General features: G+C 43.5%; 3 protein-coding genes across 5 annotated transcripts; all 3 read left to right on the top strand.

Moving 5' to 3' along the window:
• Nucleotides 1-6,352: 6,352 nt before the first annotated feature.
• On the top strand, nucleotides 6,353-7,477 carry LOC115250343 (piggyBac transposable element-derived protein 3-like). Its single transcript, XM_029838523.1, has one exon. The coding sequence runs from the start codon at nucleotides 6,353-6,355 to the stop codon at nucleotides 7,475-7,477; it is 1,125 nt and encodes a 374-aa protein (XP_029694383.1).
• A 160-nt stretch (nucleotides 7,478-7,637) lies between these two features.
• LOC115246512 (uncharacterized) lies at nucleotides 7,638-13,511 on the top strand. 3 transcript variants are annotated; one of them, XM_029839010.1, is made up of 3 exons: nucleotides 7,638-7,710; nucleotides 7,907-7,936; nucleotides 10,609-13,511. In XM_029839010.1, exon 3 carries the CDS (start codon nucleotides 10,618-10,620, stop codon nucleotides 12,661-12,663), a length of 2,046 nt encoding a protein of 681 aa, XP_029694870.1. In that variant the 5' UTR covers nucleotides 7,638-7,710; nucleotides 7,907-7,936; nucleotides 10,609-10,617; the 3' UTR covers nucleotides 12,664-13,511. The 3 variants fall into 3 exon arrangements, with proteins under 3 accessions (XP_029694870.1, XP_029694872.1, XP_029694871.1); XM_029839012.1 differs by lacking the exon at nucleotides 7,907-7,936 and having other exon boundaries at nucleotides 7,695-7,710; XM_029839011.1 differs by lacking the exons at nucleotides 7,638-7,710; nucleotides 7,907-7,936 and adding an exon at nucleotides 10,210-10,517.
• Nucleotides 13,512-13,632: 121 nt separating this feature from the next.
• Nucleotides 13,633-16,188, top strand: LOC115250438 (uncharacterized). The gene is made up of 3 exons (XM_029839024.1): nucleotides 13,633-14,095; nucleotides 14,891-15,393; nucleotides 15,549-16,188. The coding sequence occupies exons 1-3, from the start codon at nucleotides 14,073-14,075 to the stop codon at nucleotides 16,055-16,057; spliced, it is 1,035 nt and encodes a 344-aa protein (XP_029694884.1). The 5' UTR covers nucleotides 13,633-14,072; the 3' UTR covers nucleotides 16,058-16,188.
• Nucleotides 16,189-18,038: the final 1,850 nt, after the last annotated feature.

Here is an 18,038-nt window from a genome sequence, read left to right as displayed (position 1 = left end):
TACTGTGGCATGTTCTGTAAAACACAACAATTTTACGCCCCAGAATATTTTCAAATTTACCAATGTCACTGAAAGTGACGGGGGTCTCATCATTTAAACCAACCTGATGCTGCAACTTCCTCGCAATATCAAGGCATTCTCTTTCAGTAAGTTTCGGGTAGATAACGTGAGCTAGACTGATGGCGAAGCAAAGCTGGTTGTCTCTGTTGTCTACGATAAATAAGTGACGTCTTTTTTTGTCAATGATTTCACAGTCTAGAGTTTTCTCCATCTTACGTTTGGCACCTCCTCCTGGGTTCTGCACCACGTGAAGGATGAAATCTATATTCTCATCCGATGAAATGATACCGTTTGACTGCACAATCCGATCTAGCATTCCATTAAAAGCAGGTAGAATATTTTCACCTTGTTCATCCACAGCAACTGTAACATGATTGTGTACGTTTTCACCCACCACCTCCAACTGTATTAAATCATTGCAACTACTATGTCGTCTGGCAACATCCACCAATTCTCTGATAACCCCTGTTACATCTCGATAGAATGTTGCAATGTCAGGCACATTTCCCCGAGTGGGAATGTTAAAGGAGCGTCTTGTTCTCCATGTGTTAAAATCATTAAAAAACCTCTCACCCCGCTCAGGAGAGAGATCGGATGGATTTTCTCCTAGCCCTCCTCCCCCTTGCTGAGGAGAAAGATGGGCTGAGGGGCTGCTCTCTGACCCCCCTTCTCCTGGCCTCTCACCCTGTTCAGGAGGGGGGTTAGGAAGAGCCGATTGTGTCTCTGCTGAATCCGTCTCTGATCTGATTGTTACCGCGTGTAAGACATGATCACTTTGCGTGTGGAGAGCTGATGAAGGAGAATGATTTTCAAACTCTACTGCATTAACTGCATTAAGGTTTTCGAGGGCATCATTTATGAGTTGTAAGGTGTCAAGTTCTAGGACGTTTTCATTTTGCTCTGTAAATTGTAAATTTATTGGAATGGAGATTGGAATTTCACTTAATTGATCAACAGCTATTTGTAAAGCATGCGGTACTTGATTAAAATATTCAACATTGAAATCCTCATCACTTAATTGATCAACAGCTATTTGTAAAGCATTCGGTACTTGATTAAAATATTCAACATTGAAATCCTCATCCATATCTTAAACAAAAGACAGAAAAAGGAAAAAAAATTACAGCTTTTTCAACACTGTTTTAGTACACCTTTGGTTACAATTGGAGGAAACAATATACCGTATGACATTATTGAAAATCTCCAGCACTACCTTGTCTTGGGGGTGTTGGGAATGAATGTAGCAGCCTGTATCCTCCACACTGTCACAGAGCGGTTCAGGAACGCTCTCCTGGTGCTCGTGCTGTTGTTGGGAATGATCGTTGCCCCCCGTATCCCCCTCCAGCCTGTTGAAGGACGGTTCAGGAACGCTCTCGTTTAATCTCAACCCTGAATCTGTAATTAGATGAGAGAAGAGTTATTATTTTTTTTATATATTATTATTATTATTATTAGTCAAGAAGATATAGTATAAAATATACCATCAAACAATCTCCTGACAATGTTAGACTTTTGTCTCTGGTTCCTACGTCTCCTTATCGGCCTCGCAGGTTCGAAAGGATCTGGTCCCGATGTAAGTACAGGGGTCAGAGTGGTACACGCTTGCCGTATTCTACGTCTCCTCGCAGGGGCAGAAGGTTCACGGGAGGGTGGAAAGCCCGTGGGAGTCACAGTGCTCAGAGAGGCGCACGTTTGAAGGTTCTGTTTTGATGGTTCTGTTTAGACAGAGGGGAAAATCGTTAAAATACAAATCATCAAAACGGCACATATTTTGTATATACTTCTAATCACAGATAAATATATTACCTTGTACAGTCGACTTCGGTCCTCCTGGCTGTCTCACACGTCTTCTGGAGAGTTTGTTCGTCTGCTTACTTGAGTCAGTCCCATGTTGAAGTGCCGAGGTTTCCCTCTCAATCTCAATTTCACCAATTTCAGTTACACAGCAATTTGTCCCCTGCACGGGGAGTGGGGTTTCAGAACACAGCAATGCTTTTACTGCTTTTTCAGTTTCTTGGTTGTCTTCGGATACCAATCTTTCAGCCCTGGCTAACAGATCTGAAAAATGTATCATAAAAAGTTATATTTCAGCAATCTATGAACAACTGAGCTGTTCATAAAAAACAAAACAAAACAAAAAAAAACTGTATGTAAAATACCAATGTCTGTTTGCGTGAGGGTTATTCCTTCAAACTCATCGGCGCTGACTTTAAAGATACAGAAAGTTACACTTAAAAATCTAGAATAAAAATAGAACAACTTTCAGGTTAAAAAGATCACGGATTGCTTACCAGGATAAATTGGCATATGGTGAACCTCTACTGTAACTTCTAAAACACAGTTATTCGTAAATAGTAGTTAATCATTAATAGTTCATTCATTAATAGTTTTCTAAAACTAATTAGAAAACTACAGAGAAAAAGTTTGGGAAGAATTTGAGGCTTACCGGTAGTCATCTTTGCAGTCATCTTTGTTTGTTACACGCGCTCGCAGACGGTGAAGCTTCCGATGAAGTTCTGGAGGACTGAGCTAATGACTGTGAGATGGTCATGTATATATTCGCTTTACAATGCTTGGCGAGAAGGAAAAAAAAAAAAAAAAAAAGTTGATTGGCGCCGAAAAGTCTGATATTGACGACTGCCCTGGTGGACCAAATGGTGTTGTAGCTCCCATGGGGATACCTCCCTACACGGGAACTCTACCAAACAACAGGTTCAGGCGATATAACTCATGTTAAGAATGTTTTTCTCCAGGAGGGGGTCCAGGTCTCCAGGGGATTTAAGCTTCTTCAGTTACACACCTCGGACACCGGAAGACAACGTAGGCCCCTAAATTTCTTACTTGAGGCCACCAACTCTTTTCTCTTTTCTTCTGAACCACAGTGTTAGGGTTCTAACAGTCTAACTTTCTCCATTAGTTTTCTCTTCTCTAGTTTTCACAAATGTTTCACAAAATGTTTGTTCTGTGGAAGGTTTCTGTTCTGTGTTGTTTCTTTCTTCACAGCCTTCTTCAGTCACACACACCATTCTCGGTTTGATCAGTTTCAACACACCCCAGTCATTGGAAGACATCGTAGCCGACAACATAGGCCCCTCACTGGAAGATTCTTCCCGCTGATAGAGAATCAACTCCCCCGTCTTGTAACGGAACACATACCCAAAACTCCCTGTTTGACTATAAGGCTCCAAAGACCATTCTTGCTGCAAAGGCTCAGAAGGTGACGCCTGAGAACGCTGTACAAACACCGTGGATTTTTCAACTACTTTTCCACACAATTCTCTTATAACGGTCATAGCCGTCTCACCAATCACGGATGTAGAACTACTCATGTTGTCCACAGATGGCTATGCCAGAACTATGGCAAAACTGATTTGTAACTGATACCCTTCCTTTTCAAAAACAGGCGGGAGGAAGAATGGCGGGAACTGCGGGAAAGGGGGGGGGGGGGGGGGGAACAGATGTGGGCGGGTTCAGGGGAAGGTCAACCTGTCACTTTGACAAGAAGTGACCCATTTCTTCTCTTCTGTTTATAAAACCTGGATCATCTAAATGTCTGAAAATTTCATTGGTTTCATGATAAAGGCTGAATATGTTCTTCCAAATGAGACTTCTCTGTTTTATGATCAGGTGTTCCTCAGGATACAACAATGAACTCCTGCTACTAATTGAATTTTGTTTGGAGGGTTTTCATTTCAGGTGTTGTTCTGCAAAACTAGAACAAGTCATCATGAGGTAGACGGAAATCTACAGCTCAGCCGCAGAGGCCGAGGCAACGCTTTAATTCCAGATGGGATAGCTTTATTGACACTCTAGTTTCTCTGTCAGGTGAATGAAGATCCAATTATTTTCCCTTGCCGATGGACAAAATATCTTTATTTCCATTCAAAAAGGGTTAAAGTGCTCAACACCAAACAAACATCAGCACACAAATCTCAGCATGTTGTTGCGCAGCGATCAAAAACCGGTTTGGCCCTTCCACTTGGAAAAACCCTGCGTAGACACAAAGTTTCCTGCTTTTCTCCAGCTAACTTCATCAAAACAGGAGAGTGCGACACATTAACACCAAATAGAAACAGTGTCCTGGTAGTGTTAATGGCCCCGCCTAAGAATTTATTCTGGATAGTTGATGCCATGATTCGAACTCCCAGCCCTGAAATAATTCCGCAGAATATTCCAGTACATTTTATTACCTTAAAACCCAGAGATGTCACAATCAGAGATATATGTAAACCAGGGGGTCCTAGAACTGCTGCCTCTGTCTCTGCAGAGACAGTGTTGATACCTCTGGTGTTGGAGCTCCAGGTCAGATCGCCATGTGGTGATGCTGTTTCCCAGTAGCTGATAGTGAACAACTCATTCTCTGTTCAACACTTTGATGTAAAAAGCACATTTAACCCATTTAATCCCACCGGTCACAATAGTGACCGTAAAAAAATGTTTCATTTCTAAGGCTATAAAAATGTTACTAAATGATCTATCAATGCATTTCCAGCAGATATTGAAATAATAAAGGGTCTCAATGAAATATGTGCAGTGTCGCACATTTACTGTAAATTGTCACATGACCAGAGCTGTTCACTTCGTGTTTGCGCCAAGAGAAGAGGATGGCGGCAAGAAAGCTCCCACAGAAAAGGTTAGTAAAATATGTTAACATAAAGATAGGACATAGATTTTTGGTACACATCATGTTTAAGGTGTCTAGTATTGATATATGCATTTGCAATTACTCAACTTTGTTTAATGTGGTCATAGAACTCACAAACATGTCACTGGCAACAATAGTGACCGGTGGGATAACCCATTGTATCTACATGCTAATACACATAGGCTAACTGTTCTAGCTTACTTTCTGCTGCTACCTAACTTTGTACCTAATTGTACACACAGACACACACACACACGACTAGCTAGCTAACTAATTCTACCTAACTTTCCACACATGCACGCACACACACAATTACAGGTAGGCACGCACACCACACACACACGGACCCCAGGAAGACTAGCTAGCTAACTACCAAACTTTCTGCTGCGTTTTCTTTTAGATTTACTTTGAGTCAAGTTCTTGATTTGTTGGATCAAGATGAGTTCCCAGACAAGGCATCCAGCATTGCAATCATCCCTCAAAATGAAAAAGATGCTGTACTCAGTGATTGTGACAGTGATGGTTCTGACATGGACTATGAGGGGGAAACCGGTCATTTGCCAGCAAGGCTGTTGAATGCATATGCAGAGGTTATGCAAACAGAACATGATTGGAATGATGGCCTCCCCTTCACCACACCCCCTTCCCCCTTCCCTTGTTCCAGCTCCACCACCTCCTGCCATAACAATGAAGGCAAGCTAGAAGACCCAAGGGCCTCTAAGCACCAGAGGGTTCAGCCAAGTCAGCCAGAAGAACCAAAGGCAAAACTGCAAGTGGTCAAAAATAAAGATAGAGTATTTAAGCGATCCAAGAGGCCTTCCACTGCTGTTATTCCAGAATACACAGTATACAGACCAAATGCTGCAGAATGTGTAAAACAAAGCTGCTCCAACCCAGTGGATGTTTTCTTACTGATGTATCCACCCACCCTGAGAGAGATCACAGTTGAAATGTCCAACCTCTATTCCACCCAGACCAAGGGAAAGCAACTGAATCTAAGTATGGATGAGCTCCTAACCTTCTATGGCAGGGGTCGGCAACCCGCGGCTCTGGAGCCGCATGCGGCTCTTTGGCGCCGCCCCAGTGGCTCCCTGGAGCTTTTTCAAAAATATGAGAATGGAAATTGTTTTAATATAATTTCTGTAGGAGGAAAAACGTGACAAACATTCTTAAAGTTTCCCAATGCTGTATAAATGTGTATAATAAATATTTAATTTCAACATCTCATTATAATGGAAGTTAAACTTAAAGCGCCATCGTGCACGTGGTGCGTCATTCTCTCCAGGATGCGCTGCAGGGAAAATACATTTCAACAACATGTACAATATAATTTACAATACAACACAACATTTCATCATGAATGCTCATTATGTATTTGTAGCCCACTAATCATTTGGAAAGTAGGCTAATACAGCTAATATAGACACTTACAGCATGTGTTGCCTTCATTATAAGGCTTTGAATTTTTTGCGGCTCCAGACAGATTTGTTTCTTGTTTTTTTGGTCCAATATGGCTCTTTTAACATTTTGGGTTGCCGACCCCTGTTCTATGGGATCCTAATTGCAAGTGGATACAGCTCTGTCCCAAGAAGACACATGTACTGGTCAGTCGACAATGATGTACACAAAGAGAGCATTTCAGGTGCAATGCGGAGAAACCGCTTTGATGATATAATGGCCTCAGTTCATGTGGTTGACAACACCAAGATCACTGATGACCCATTTTTTAAGGTTCGACCCATCTTCTCTGAGCTCAATCACTCATACAAAATCATGCCATTTCATGAATGGCTGTCAGTGGATGAGAGCATGATCCCATACTACGGCCGACATGGATGTAAACAGTTCATCAAAGGCAAACCAATTAGCTTTGGTTACAAGGTATGGAGCCTCGCCTCATCCAGTGGATACATGTACCACATGGAGCCATATTGTGGATCACACACTCTCCTCCCAGAGACAGGGTTGGGTCAGGGACCCAGTGTTATCATAGGTTTGGCAGAGCAAGCTCAGGTGCCTCAAGGTTGCAAGTTCTTCCATGACAACCTCTTTGCCACTCTTTCACTCATGGATGAGATGACAAAAAGAGGGTATGGGAGCTCTGGAACCATGAGGCAGAACCGCCTGTTTGATGTCCCATTCACACCACGGAATGCCTTCATGAAGTTACCCAGGGGAACCTCTGAGGTTCTGTGCCAAGGAGAGAAGCTGCTGGTCCGTTGGAAAGACAACAACATTGTCACAGTGGCAACAAACATGGAGGAAAAATACACTGAGACCTCTGTCAAGAGATGGAACAGGCATCGACGTGCCTTTGACAACGTCCAACAGCCAAAATGCATCAGCCGATACAATGAGCACATGGGTGGTGTAGACCTTCACGACCTACAGGTTTCACGATACCATATCGCAATCAGGTCAAAGAAGTGGTGGTGGCCCATCTTTGCATGGTCTATCAACAGTGCTCTTGTAAATGGCCATCTCTTTTACAGAGATGTTATTGGAGGGACCATCGACCTGCTCACCTTCTCAAGGATAGTCTCACAGTCTCTTCTGCAAAGGTTTGGAACGAAACCACTGAGCCATGGAAGGAGATCTCTTTTGAGTGCTACCGTTGAAAATCAGGCAAGATACGACAAATCCTCCCACTGGCTTAACACGATGCACCGGTTCCAGAGATGTCGCCATTGTGAGAAACGCACAACCTATGCATGTGAGAAATGCAAAATACCACTGCACCTTGAGTGCTTCAAGCTGTACCATGGAGTGTAGAAGAAAAACAGGAAAGACAGGAGAATGCAGTTGGACATAGAGTTCACAAGCATGCACACACACACACATGTGTGTACATGCCTGGAATGGTTGTCCCCCTCACAAATCCTGCCCATATATTTCCCGGCATTTAGAAACCAAAAGTAAAAACACCCTATTTAAGGGCCTGTCAGCACCACTGAGTTCACTTCTGCTTCAGCTGCCACAGAGTCCTGCTTCTCCACACAGGAAAGGTAAGAGATCAGATTCATATCAGACTACAGATCACTTTGTGATCACACATGTTGGTCTAATTCCTCTTGTCACTATGAACTCTTCTCTGGGACACAACTCGTTTCCTTTATATTTTTCCCACCGATGTTGCGCTCAAACCGCTGAATGCAAAGCTTTGTTCTCACCCACCGTCTCTTTCTGTGCTGCATTCCACAGATTAAACTCGACTACAAGATCGCTGCTCGGGTAATCTGTTTATTGCACTCACAACCCAACAAACTGATTGATAATCCTGAATGGGTCCAAACACGCCAACATAACCCGAAAAAACACGATTGACAAGAAGCTGCGTCACTTTAATGCTACACAGCTAATGCTACTGGAAATATGTATAGACAGTATTTAAGTTAACCGGGGTCTGCTTATATGACGTCAGCAGACCACAGTTCTGAGATGAAGAAAATCCTCAAAAAAAACTGTATTTGAGAAGATTCTGGATTTACAAAATACATAACAAAATGACCAAAAAGCTCATGTTGAGCAAAAAAATAACACATCTTTAAACTCTGCTTTTCTAAAGGACACAAATATTTTCAGACTTACCTGATACTGAAAAGTAAATTTAAACAGATTAGGAAAGAGCACCAGTGAGGAAGTAGTTTTATTGTGTTTACATGACATTTAGCTGGATCATGTGACCTACCTGATCACATAGGACCTGTGTTTGAACCTTGGGTATCTATGTTTCTATATAGATAAAATCAGTGTAAAGCTTTTAACAATATTTTTATCAAACAAATGGAGGATCAACAGAATTCAGTGAAAGTCTTGATCTTCTGGATCCCTTGTCTAATATAAATGACAAATACCAAATGCAAATGTTTAACTTCAGCATTTTATCTAAATTAGCACAAATGTTATTTATTTACCATTTTAGTCACAGAGCTGATGGCAGACTAACATATTTAAGAGAATACCAACCTTCCTTTAACATGTTTCCAATAGATTTATTCATCGTTGTTTCCTCATATCATATTGTGTGAAGTTTCCCAAGTAGCTATATCCTGCCATTAAAATCAAAACTTTTATTAAGTTTTGACACTCATCATTACATGTTTGTGGTGGCCAATTACAGATGTTGTTTCTTTTGCCTCACACTTAATGTTGCTCATTGTGCATCTCAAATTGTGCATCAGTCAGACACATTGAGTACATTGTGCAAAATGGAGACTTTCAAATGTGAGCCCTGCACAGTACAAGTGTCAGGAACCAAATAAGAACCCAAATGCGACACACGAGTCTGGCTGAACACCGCTTTATTGTCGGACACAGAAAACAGACAGGATTCTCCGGGGAGTGAGCAGAACAGAATAGTCAGGAACAGGCAAGGTCGGAACCGGGCAGGCAGACAAACAGGAATACGCTGGAAAGTCATCAAGAACGAATAACGATCTGGCAGGGAGCAGTTGTGCCTCCAGGGTTTAAGAAGAGTGCTCATTAGAGTCCTGATGCACAACAGGTGTGCGGGGCGAGGCGGCTCACGGGCATGATTGCCCGCAGCTGTGACAACAAGTTCTTCATAAAGGGAGGGGTGGACCTGTTTGTGTCAATTATGAGCTTGCCAACTGCCAACTGCCAACTCCCAGAATTCTCTCCTGTGAAATTCTCTCCAATCCTGGGAGTTGACAGGTTTCCAGTCTGACACCCTGAAGCAGGACGCTAAGCAGGAAAGAATATAGCCATATTACACATTTGCAAACTGTAGGTCCTGGGCTACATGGGTTTATAAACTTACCAAGCACCAAATGCCATATGGCTCCAATATGTCATCCAACTAGCCACATTTCTAGTTCTATGGCTACGATACGCACACATCACAGCCTGAAGAAATAGAGCAAAATCACCATCGGTGCGCTCTACACCTCTTCCGAGTGTGAAAACTATTTTATCAGTTGATCAACATCATTTCCAGTTTTATTTCGTGGGACATATGACTCATTCTTTTTGTCACTATTGTTGATGATATATTGATATAAAGTGATTCCAGACACTTCTTTGATTTTCATGAAACACGTTAAATGCACGTTTTTATGTATTTAACATCTAACCGTTGCTTTAGCAAAGTGGAAAGTTGAGTGGTTACCCATTTTATAATCACATATGGACTTTTGGTTAGTTTACCTCACAATAGCTGTTGATAATAAGCTTTGGAGCACATTATCTCCACCTACAGGACTGGAGTGGAGATTTCTGTTCCTAATTTTTGATACTTGTGATGATGGTTTTTGTTGTTACTATGGTTGATGATGTATTGATATAAAGTGATTCCAGACATTTCTTTCATTTTCTTGAAACATGTTAAATGCACTGCATTTAATAAATATTTAGCAAGAAAAAAACCACAATCAGCATCCCAGAATGATGAAGAGAACACAGAATTTGAGGGGTTTTTTTTGGTAATTTTATAAAAAAAAAGAAAGAAGGTAAACTATTGCAGTGAGAACAGAGCTTTAGGGTTTGTGAGGTTCTTGATTTCTCTTGATCGTCTTTGAAACTCAACTAAAGTCTGCTGAATAGACAGATTGGGCATCTGCTTCACACATGACAAAATGACAGGAAAGATAAAGTAGAAGATTTGGCAAACAGCAAATTAAGGTGATCAGGTTGATTCTGAGCTGCAACGGCATCAATCCAAAGGGATTCTGTAACTAAAATCTCATGCAGTGTCTTTCAGACCAGGGGAGTGCAAATCTTGATCTATGCAAACCAGGTTGCTAAGCCACTGTCTTCTTGACATAAGGGGAACTCTTCTCTTCTTACATTCAGAGTAGTTTTGCTGTAGATTTAGCAGTTAACTTTGAATATTTCATCAGAGTAGAAAAGTACTTGAAATCCTCTGTCCTGTCCTTTCTCTCCAGTATCGAAACATGGCCAACCAGATCGTAAAGACCACTCAAAGTCTCACCACTGCAGCAGAGATGCGGGAGACCACCAAAATGCTGATGCAGCCCAATGCAAACTGGGAGGAATACCTGACCCCTGCTCCTCTCTCTATTGCTATAATGGGGGAGTTGGTGTTCATCTCCTCCTGTGAGGATTTCTCCATCAATGAGAACCGCCCAGAAGGAGGTTTCAAGTACATCAAGTACCCAAACTCCTTCAGAGCCTGTCTGATGCAAGTGTGTAACTCAGGCTGGCAGGCTTTTAATGAGGCCCACAAGAACATGGATCAAATCCGTATTCACACGGGAACAGTTCCTGATTACATGAAGGCGGCAGTCAATGTTCTCTTTAACGGCAGTGATGATGTGGTCAAAACTCTTCTGCCAAACCAGCTGGACAACATCCGTGACATAGCAGAGGAGTGTGTGATATTGGCAGAAGGTGTTGAAAAGAAGTACCTTGATGTCATCTGTTTAATCCAGGAGCTGCTGGAGGCCTGTGTCAATGCTAAACATTTCTATGGAGAAGAGCTTGAAAAGGTGAAGATGAAGCTAGAGGAAACTAAAATGAAAGAGAAGACAGCCAAGCAGCTGAATGAACGGTCCAAGAAAGCAATGGAGGACTTGGAAAAGGAGATGGAAGGAGCACAAGAGGCATTCAACAGCGCCATGAATTCCATTCCCACCGGGTGGGAGATGATCGCCATGGATTTTGTGGAAGGAATCTCCTCAGCAGTAACAGGAATACTGAATGGATTCGTTTCCAGAACAAGTAACTCATCTGGGGGAGCAGGTGGATCACCCACAACCCTAAATGACAGTGATACAAAGGTTGATGAGATTGCACAAATAAGAGTCTGCAGCAAATCTGAGGAGATTCTGAAACTGGCAGGGCTTCTAAAAGGGTTCGTCAAAAATGGAGAAATAGACTGGAAGGACCTGTACGATCAGAAAAATAAAAGGTGTTCCAAGGCTAACTGGATTGAAGAGCAATTTGAAAGGATCACTGGGGAACTGAAAACGTTACCAGAGGAGAAACTATGTGACAGAGCACTGTCCATCTGTGAGCGTGGCATCAACATTTGTGAAGAGATGGACATGTATTCTCCAGAACACAAGTGGAATGACAAGCAGACCAAAAAGATGGTAAAAAGCATCAAAAAGTTGCATGAAGATGCACTTGCTTTTGACTCCAAGAGCAAGAAAATTTCAGGTACTCCTGCTCTGACCCCCAAACCACCAATGATGTTCAAGACGGAGAACAACTCAGAACACAAATCAGCCGGTCAGACAGCTTCTGAAAATGCTCGTTACAAGATTGAGCTGAGCAGAGAACAACTCAAGCAAACGCGTGACTCCTATCAAAAGAGTGTGGAGAACATGGAGAAGAATGAAAGGGAACTGACTGAGATTCTGTGTGAGATGCAAAAATGCAACATCAAAGAGATTGACTTTGACACCACCATCAAAATGCTGGTCAAGGGTCTGGACGCCATGGGCAGGGTCAAAGAGCAATGGGAGAAGATGGTTCGCTTCTTCCAGATGGTCTCCAACATTGTCAAAACCAGCCTCAGCAAGACCCTGAAAAACTTTGTTACTACATGTGATGACTCAAAGAAACTTTCTTACAACGACAAGCTCTTCACAAAAGACCTCCTGTACAACCAAGCCTTCCAAGCCTCCAACGTTGCCAGCCTGGTCCACATGATCTCAGGGACGTACACTGAGGTGTCCAGCAAGTACCTGATGGACAGAGTGAGCAGCCTGGGCAGGCTCATGGCCATGGATAAGGACAGACCTGAGTTCCATCAAGAGCGCGCCATGCTGCAGCAGTCCTGCCAGGACGCTCAGAGAGGTATTCTGCAGCTGGTGATCAAGAACAAAAAAGACTTTGAGAGGAAGACCGATGCAAGAATGGAGAAAATCGAGTGTGAACTGAAGGCCATTCTTCCTGCTGCCCCACCCCAGGAGACTGAGAGGATTAAAGAAATTGTCCAGGCTGGCTTTGAAGGACAGGAGGACTACTACTAATTCAACACGATTTAGAATAATTAAACTGTCGTCACATCAGCGCTTTGAGCAAAAGATACTACACAACTGCTTTTTGATGCTAATTACTTACAAACATGTGCAAGAAGACTTGGTCAAAGTTTGTAAACTAGTTTTGGGACTCGTGTTTTAATCTGCCCTCCACAAAAGTGAGACCTTGGGAGAAAATCATCAAGGCACAGCCAAAAAAACCCAAACCTGGTTGAAGATACGACGCCAGTCTGACAGTAGAATGTGAGTGATCACATTTGATCTGTGAGTCCTGTTTTTAAGCTGAGCTGTTGTCTTCTTCGGATTGGGGTTTTAAATCGGATTGATCTCACAAAATCTCTGATGCATCACCTTTGCATGGATTCACTTACTGTTCTGATCTTCTGAAGACCCTGTTTGTTGACCTTCACACAAAGAAAACACTCTTAATAGAGACGGTAATGTGGACGCAGGACTCAAGGAGGTGCGCACAGCGTGAGACCAGACTGGAGAACGATCACAGATATGAAGTGGACTAAAGCTCTACATCATCATCTCCTATCAGACGGACCATGTGGTGGCAAATAAAAAGATCACAGTAAAACTCAATGGTGAAAGAACAAGTGTCCAAGTAATTTCTGACCTGCTTAGTTTCTTTAATGAAACCTGGGATGGAACATGCGTGTTATTATAGTTATTAGTCAGAATTAGTACTTAGTGTTGGTAATGTGTGTTGTTATTATTAGACTGCTCATGGTGAAGGTCCTGAGGAACGCTGACTGCTTTGGTGCTTTTGCTGACAGTAGCATTGATGTTTATTCTGTGACGGCAGTAAATAAAGGTCTCCTGTTTAGACTGAACTGTTGTCTTGTCTCCTTCTGCCCATGACTGCTGTAAGGGTTGATGTGTGAGATAACTGTCTTTATTTGTGACTGTACTTCCTAAACTAGCACATGTACAGTCTGTAACCGTGCCCTCTGTTTAGCTGGAGGAATTTATAAGATCAAATGAAACACCTCAAAAATTACATATTAAAAGACATCACTTCTACAAGCACCATAAGGTCAAAGAGAAGTCAACCATCTCTTCTTTCTGTGCAGTATGAATTTTGATTCATGCAATTTTCAAATGCTGGACACAAATAGGAGATATGAGGACATTCTGAGTTATCTGTAAAAGTCCCAGTTATCATTCCTGGGATGTACTCCAGTACTCAGTGGCAGACACTGCATGGATGGTTTCATTCATCATGCTTCCACTACATTGAACTCATGTATATTTGAGGAGAACAACTTCATATTGGTGAAAGTGTAGTTCGGGCGATGAGAAAGCTAGGCTGAGGCAGTGAAAGGTGTTTGTCATAATGAGCTTTTTCTTTTTTCTTTAATATTTAGGTCTCCATCTTTCAGTCTAGTGTGATCATGGCTTGGAACATTTCCTGTAGGTATGTATCACAACCACAAGACTTCACAGTTTACATACAGTTTGATCAACAGTCAGAATTAGGGCTGTCCAAAGGAACACGTTAACTTGCTTATGTCAAAATGAATACATTCACTTTGACAGTCGGCCTCACAGGAAGTCTGTGGGTCCGACCAGCTGCAGCTGTCGGTCCTGCTGTCCACAGTTCTGTTTATGTGGGCTGAAGAGAAGCTACCTGAAGTCCAGGTCCGACAATGACGTGATAATTAAGGCGTTAACACTGACATCACTAATCATAATAGATACTGTTGTGGCTGGATTATGTGTGTCGTCCGTAAACAGGTCAGAACATTTGCATATGAGCCAAAATTGTCCAACATTTCACACAGTTATTTTTTAATGCACAAAATCCTACATGGATGATACACATTTAAGGTACCTTGACACTAACCCACTGTAAAGCCAAGAGTTGAGGTGTGAAGAGCGAAGGAGAGCATCAGCTAACAGCTCACCATCAGCTCAGCTTCTGTTTTACCCCGAACCTACAGCTACGTCCCAGGTGGGCCTTTTGGTGCCACAGTAATTATTGCCCCTGCTACCACAGGTGTCCAGAACTATAAATACTTATTATAAACCATAAAAGAAAAATTAACAGCAATGATCAGTAAATGCAGAAATACATAAACAAGGTTCATAGACGGTTCACAAATATAAATGTAAACATATTCTTATTGAAACACCGTAATGACCTGTCAAGTGTTTGGTAAATCAACCCTGTTGGTCCAGGTTCTTAAGGCTTTCCTTTTTGGACTCACAGTTCTGTAGGTTCCCAGGACAGGGAGCTGAGGAAAGTGGCCCAGGCTGTGATCGTCCCACTGAAGAGTGGACTCCAGTCCTTCAATAAAGTTTCAGAGATCCTCCTCAGTGTCCATGCAGACATGGTCCTTCCTGACACTCAAACCTTTCATGATATCAGAAGACAGATTCTAAATATGGAACAACAACTAGAAAGCTCTGAGAGGATAGCTGCAGGGGAGCTCCAGGACGTGGACAGGCAGACTGAGGTTCTCACTGCAGACCAGGGTCGTTTAGCAAGGCTGAAACAGGAGAAACAGTTAGAGTTAGACAAGCTACAAAAACAGCTGGGCTCTTACAGGTCTTCTTTGGAGACCTACAAAGATGCTCTGAACACCCAGAGGAGAAACCTGGAATCAGCAAAAGAAACTTTAGAGAACATGAGAAAGAAGAGGGATGAAGCAGAGACGATGAGGAATGTAGGACTTGGTCTGCTGGCCATCCCATTCATTGGATGGGTTCTTGGTGAGTAAATAAAAGTTGAAGCTTCAGATGATTTGAAACATGTTCAGTAATTTTGTGTTTGACTAAAGTTACTAGAAGACAAGTGTGAGACACACTGAAGATGTTTTTGGACAATCACGATCTGGTCATGTGAATCTACTTTACATTTATTTCAGGCTCTGGTCTGGCTATTGGTGGCGCTATAGATATGGATCAGGCCTCTGGTGCCGTCGACACTGCTAGAAGTGAGGTGGACAGCTGTGAATCTCAGGTCACAACATACTGCAACAAAGTGTCGGAGTTCCAGAGCTTGATCTCCAAAGCTGAAGGTGAAATCCAAGATGTTGACCACAAAATTCATCAGACTGACGCCAACCTGCGAGATTTGTCTGGGAGGCGGGAGGTTGTTGCTGATGTTCAGAGTAAAATGAGGAGAGTTGTCAATCAGCTGGGGGTGCTGAGTGGGGTGGGGAATGTGGCAGAGCTGCAGACCCGGCATCTGGTCCTGTTGGAGCCTGTGATGAAGGTGATGGAGGAGATGACAACAGCACTGGGTCGGATCACTGGAGAGGAGCTGCTGAACACAGAAGGGATAAAGAGCCTGTTGGGGCGCATGAAGAGGAACCAGGAACAACTAAAGTGCCTGGTTGATGCTAAACAGGGAGCAGATGATGAGTATTATTAACTGATGTTCTGCTGTCCAGATCAGGAGAAGCATTTTTTTTTCTTTCATGTAATTGTTTATAAAACCTGAATCTTCTAAATGTCTTAAAACTTCCTTGATTTCATAATAAAGGCTAAATATGTTCTTCCAAATGAGACTTCTCTGCTTGATCAGATGTTCATCAGTTTGCTGTGTGTTTGTGTGCTGTACCGTTATATTTCTGCAAGGGGGCATAGCATACTCAACTTCTGGTTCTTGCTGACAACCTCTGAATCTGCAGCTAATTAGCAGCCTTTTTGTTCAGCTGACACTGGCTCACCAGCATCAGATCATTTCCCCCTTGCCAAGTGGTAACTGGAGTGTTTTAGACTCTGAATTTGCTGTTTTGCCCTGACTAAATCCTGCATTTCTTTGTCACTTTCCAAAGTCAGCACGTGTCCATCTTTGTTTGCCTCGCACACCATCGCAGGACCGAGCTGCATTCGCACCTTTGTTCGTGTAAATTGTGACGGGTGCAATTTGGACCCAAAAGCAGCACTCTGGAAAGCTGGAACCGTTGGTAGACCCTTTATTAGTACACAGTCAAACAGGACCTCTGGCAGACAAGGAAACACACGAAACAGTCCGTTCTTCAGGCCCACGCAGAGTCTATGGGTGTCAGGCTCGGGGATTGGGTTTGAGCAGAGCCGAGGGTGAACCCTCGGAACCGTACAGTTCCGTTTACAGCGGGCAGGAGTGACAGAGATGAGGCCGATGAAGTAGCAGAGCAGACTGGGGATGAGCAGCAGCAAAGTTGGGGCCAGGCGGAGAGGTCAGGACCAGGTGAGCAGACAGGAACCAGAAACTCTGAGGCAGAAGTCGTGGTCAGGGACGGAAGGCTGGTGAGTAGTGATGTTCCCTCAGGGATGCTGAAGAAGCAAGAGTGTCCAGGAATGCCACCGCTGATGCCATAGTGGAGGTGCAGCGTTATCCGTCAGCCCCTCCACTTGAACGATCACAGGACCTTCTGGTGTACTGGACGACAAACAAAGCCCTATACCCAAACCTGTACCACCTGGCAAACCAGTACCTCGCAACACCAGCATCCTCTGTGCCCTGCGAGATGGTGTTTTCTAAAGCTGGGGAAATAGTTTCAAAAAAGAGAAACTGCCTCAAACCCTCGACTGTGGAGAAACTGTTGTTTTTAAATAAAAATGCATAAGCACACCAGTTCACCCAAGCACCTTAGGCCCATACCCCCCATCTGTTCCTAAAATATATATAATAATAATAATAATAATAATAAAACATCAAAAGCGCACGCTTGCTGGGTCATCAACCTTTTGCATGGCTGCAGTACAACCAATGCACTAGCAGACGACCCCCGCGTTCGAAATGATTGAAGCTTCGAGTAATGAACCAATTTTCAACACAATGGTCCAATAGGGTTCAAAGCCTCATGAAGCCTCATTTGGACATCACTACTGGGGAGTTAACCGGGAGACAGGCGGTGCAGGCAGGTCAGGGGCAAACAGGTTCAGCAACAGGACGTCAGGCAGATAAGTGCTGGAGTGTATTGCATGGAAACGCAGAAGAACAACCTGGCAAAGACTGAGAGTGCAGGGGAGGCTTATAAGCAGGGGCAGGTAGAGTGGAGCAGGGGCAGGGAGAGTGGAGCAGAGGCAGGTGGAGTGGAGCAGAGGCAGGTGGAGTGGAGCAGAGGCAGGTGGAGTGGAGCAGGGGCAGGGAGAGTGGAGCAGAGGCAGGTGGAGTGGAGCAGAGGCAGGTGGAGTGGAGCAGGGGCAGGGAGAGTGGAGCAGAGGCAGGTGGAGTGGAGCAGAGGCAGGTGGAGTGGAGCAGAGGCAGGTGGAGTGGAGCAGAGGCAGGGAGAGTGGAGCAGAGGCAGGTAGAGTGGAGCAGAGGCAGGTAGAGTGGAGCAGAGGCAGGTAGAGTGGAGCAGAGGCAGTGAGAGTGGAGCAGAGGCAGGTAGAGTGGAGCAGAGGCAGGTAGAGTGGAGCAGAGG

Source organism: Takifugu rubripes, chromosome 7 (genome assembly GCF_901000725.2).
Source record: "Takifugu rubripes chromosome 7, fTakRub1.2, whole genome shotgun sequence".
NCBI lineage: Eukaryota > Metazoa > Chordata > Actinopteri > Tetraodontiformes > Tetraodontidae > Takifugu > Takifugu rubripes.
The sequence above is the reverse complement of the archived record's forward strand: the minus strand, read 5'-3'. Positions and strand labels throughout refer to the sequence as shown.